The sequence below is a fragment of the Acanthisitta chloris genome, unplaced genomic scaffold (assembly GCF_000695815.1).
Source record: "Acanthisitta chloris isolate BGI_N310 unplaced genomic scaffold, ASM69581v1 scaffold38334, whole genome shotgun sequence".
Lineage (NCBI taxonomy): Eukaryota > Metazoa > Chordata > Aves > Passeriformes > Acanthisittidae > Acanthisitta > Acanthisitta chloris.
In genome coordinates, this window is record NW_008669446.1 from 20909 (window position 1) to 24050 (window position 3142).

The 3142-nt window shown below is 40.4% G+C and overlaps 1 protein-coding gene across 1 annotated transcript in view; it reads right to left on the reverse strand.

Moving 5' to 3' along the window:
* Positions 1-2040: 2040 nt before the first annotated feature.
* Positions 2041-3142, reverse strand: part of LOC103800918 (chromosome unknown open reading frame, human C11orf73) — a gene marked incomplete at its 5' end in the record, with an annotated part of 9695 nt that continues 8593 nt past the window's right edge. The window contains one exon of the mRNA XM_009073311.1: positions 2041-2268. Coding sequence (XP_009071559.1) covers positions 2214-2268 — 55 coding nt within the window. The remainder of the gene's footprint in view (positions 2269-3142) is intronic.

Consider the following 3142-nt stretch of genomic DNA (forward strand, 5'->3'; position numbering starts at 1 on the left):
ATTTCTTAATGCACACTGCTGAATTATTCAAAAGCCCACATAATTTCATTTACAGCTTTAGACACTGGATCCAGGGCAAAAGCAGTCACAAAGCTCATGCTGGAGATAAATTGTGAACTCCAGGCAGTTATTTAGGGTATCTGAAAATTTCTTTCCTGCAGTCTATCTGTTTAGCCCTATTTAGCCTCTACAGTATTAACCTAAACCCTTTTTAAATCAGTATTTTGGGCTCAATACAGTTTCATGATTAGTACAGATCTCATGAATACGCAAGCAGTTGATGTAAGCAATGTATTTTGTTTGGGAGTGTAACTTATTTTACTTCTTTAGAAGCATGAGAACCTGAGCAATGACCAGTCCAGCTTCCACTTGGTCCTGTCTCTTCTACTGCCACTTGTAACATCACCAGCTAGGAGACATCTGCCATCTGTGTAACAAAACTATCATATCCTACAGCAGCATTTGACAGGTCACACAGAATGATCCTAATGACCCATGCAGACTAGGGAGTTCAGCCTGTGCTTTTGCTAACTTCCCTCATTGTTGCTTCTCCACAAACATATGGCCTACAAATATGTCTCTAAGAAAATTAAGCCCTTGACTGACCAGGAGATCAATTTGTCTGGGCTTGGGCCTGTTACATGGCTTCTGGGAAATAGCCCTGAGCTTTGTACAGTTAATTACTTGGCATGGAATTAGTTTTACTTTTCAAAACCTGTTCTTACACAGCTTTCCTGGATTTCACCAGTCTTCTGTTTTCTTCCACTTCTGGCTGCCAGGTTGAGCTCATACCATTTTTTTTCTTCTGAGTCTCTCTGATGAGCTCCTCAGCTACTGTAAAAGGGAAGAGTCCACTTTGGGCTGAGGTGTGAACACAGGAGTTGTCATCAAGCAGGCTCAAAGAAGTACAGTTCCATTCTCAGGACAACTGTACCTAGGCTCAAAGGAGTGTAGTTCCATTCTCAGGACAACTGTACCTAAGACTGACTTTACTTGGTAAAGGAATCCTTACAGGCTTTGTTCCCCAGTCACTGGAGCCAATATAAACTAATTTTTGTGCCAGTGGCTTGGGAGTGAGTCTTAATTCTTACTTACAGAAAGTAACTTTAAAAAAAGCAAGATATATTCTTGAAAATAGTATTTCTGGAGTGTAGTTCCATTCTCAGGACAACTGTACCTAAGACTGACTTTACTTGGTAAAGGAATCCTTACAGGCTTTGTTCCCCAGTCACTGGAGCCAATATAAACTAATTTTTGTGCCAGTGGCTTGGGAGTGAGTCTTAATTCTTACTTACAGAAAGTAACTTTAAAAAAAGCAAGATATATTCTTGAAAATAGTATTTCTGATCAAGCTAATCTAGTTCTAGTGAACATAAGGCTAGTTGGAGCTCACCTTGTATGATATATCTGGGCACATCTGGCTGAAGCCATCGCACTAGCAGAAATGGCACTCCTCATGAGAACTACTCAGACCACCCCAAAATCCCATGAATTTATGAGTCAATGTGACAGCCTCTGGAGCCAATGACCATTCCCAGACCGCATTATCAGATGCCCTACTTGTTTCAAAGGGAAACAAGATTTTACATTGTTTTATTACTGGGAATAAGTCTAGAACAGCCAAGGTACCCCAAGATTCCTCTTAATTACACTTTCATACAGGAAAAGTTAGACAGGTACTCTGAGATTAAGCTCTATGATGTCTTACTAACAAAAAGGGAAATAATGTACCATTTATATGAGCTGGGCACAGGAATAGTGGTTGTCTAAAGTTAACAAACTTACAGTGCAAGTACCAGCAGGAAAACCATCAGCATATTCTCAGTTGCCTGACCACACTTCAGAATGAGGTAAAGAAGGAAAAACTGCATTTATTTTGTTTACATCACACAAGTATGACACAGTGCTGCCATTTTTCATCTTGTAATTTTTTTCCACTTTAAATGCAGTTTCAAAAAGTATTTCTATGCATGCACATGGAACAGTGATTGCTCATTGCATCCAAATACTTCAGTTAAATAAACCAACATGTAGACAAGCAGTTTTCACTGATTTTAATTTTAAATACTGTTCAAGAGTAATATAAAAGTTACAAGTTTGTCTATTCAGACTAATCGTTTTCTGCTTTTCCCCTGCCCGAAGAATCTTCAGTGGAGTTACTTGACATGTCTTTCAGGTAACACATGAAGACCTTCAAGTGACAGGATTGAAGCTCATGTTTTCCAGAAGAGAGGGTTCTGTGTCAGACGTCTCTGGAAATTCTCATACCTAGAAAAAAACCCAAAAAACCAATCAAAAAGTAACAGCTACTGCATACAAAATAGTTTCAAAAGAAAAGGATACAAATTATTTAGTCTATGCAGAGAACATGATACATTACATGTACTCCATACCAGGAAATTAGTAAATCTAAAATCCTCCTTTCTGATTCCATACCAAGAATATTCATTGTTAAGACTTTCGTATTTCAACAAGATACATCTCATTAAAGTGGCATCCCAGAGGAGGCTCATTCAATCTTAGTAAAATTTTAAGTGAAATTAGATTGAATATTAGGAAAAAAATCTTCACCAAAAGGGTTGTCAGGCACAGGAACAGGCTGCCCAGGGAAGTGGTAGAGTCACCAGCCCTGGTGGCATTTAAAAGACATGTAGAGGTAGTGCTTATGGATGTGGTTTAGTGGTGGAGTTGGCAGTGTTGGAAGAATGGATAGACTAGATGACCTTGGTCTTTTCCAACCTAAATCATAGAATCATAGAATCAACCAGGTTGGAAGAGACCTCAAAGATCACCGAGTCCAACCCTACCATCGTTACTAGACCATGGCACTAAGTGCCACATCCAGTCTTGTCTTGAAAACCTCCAGGGATGGTCAATCCACCACCTCCCTGGGCAGCCCATTCCAATGCCTGATAACTCTCTCTCTAAAAAATCTCTTCCTAATATCCAACCTAAACCTCCCCTGGCAGAGCTTGAGCCTGTGCCCTCGTCCTACTGCTGGTTGCCTGGGGGAAGAGACCAACCCCCACCTGACTACAACCTCCTTTCAGATAGTTGCAGAGGGTGATAAGGTCTCCCCTGAGCCTCCTCTTCTCCAGGCTAAACAACCTAAGCTCCCTCAGCCTCTCCTCATAGCACTTGT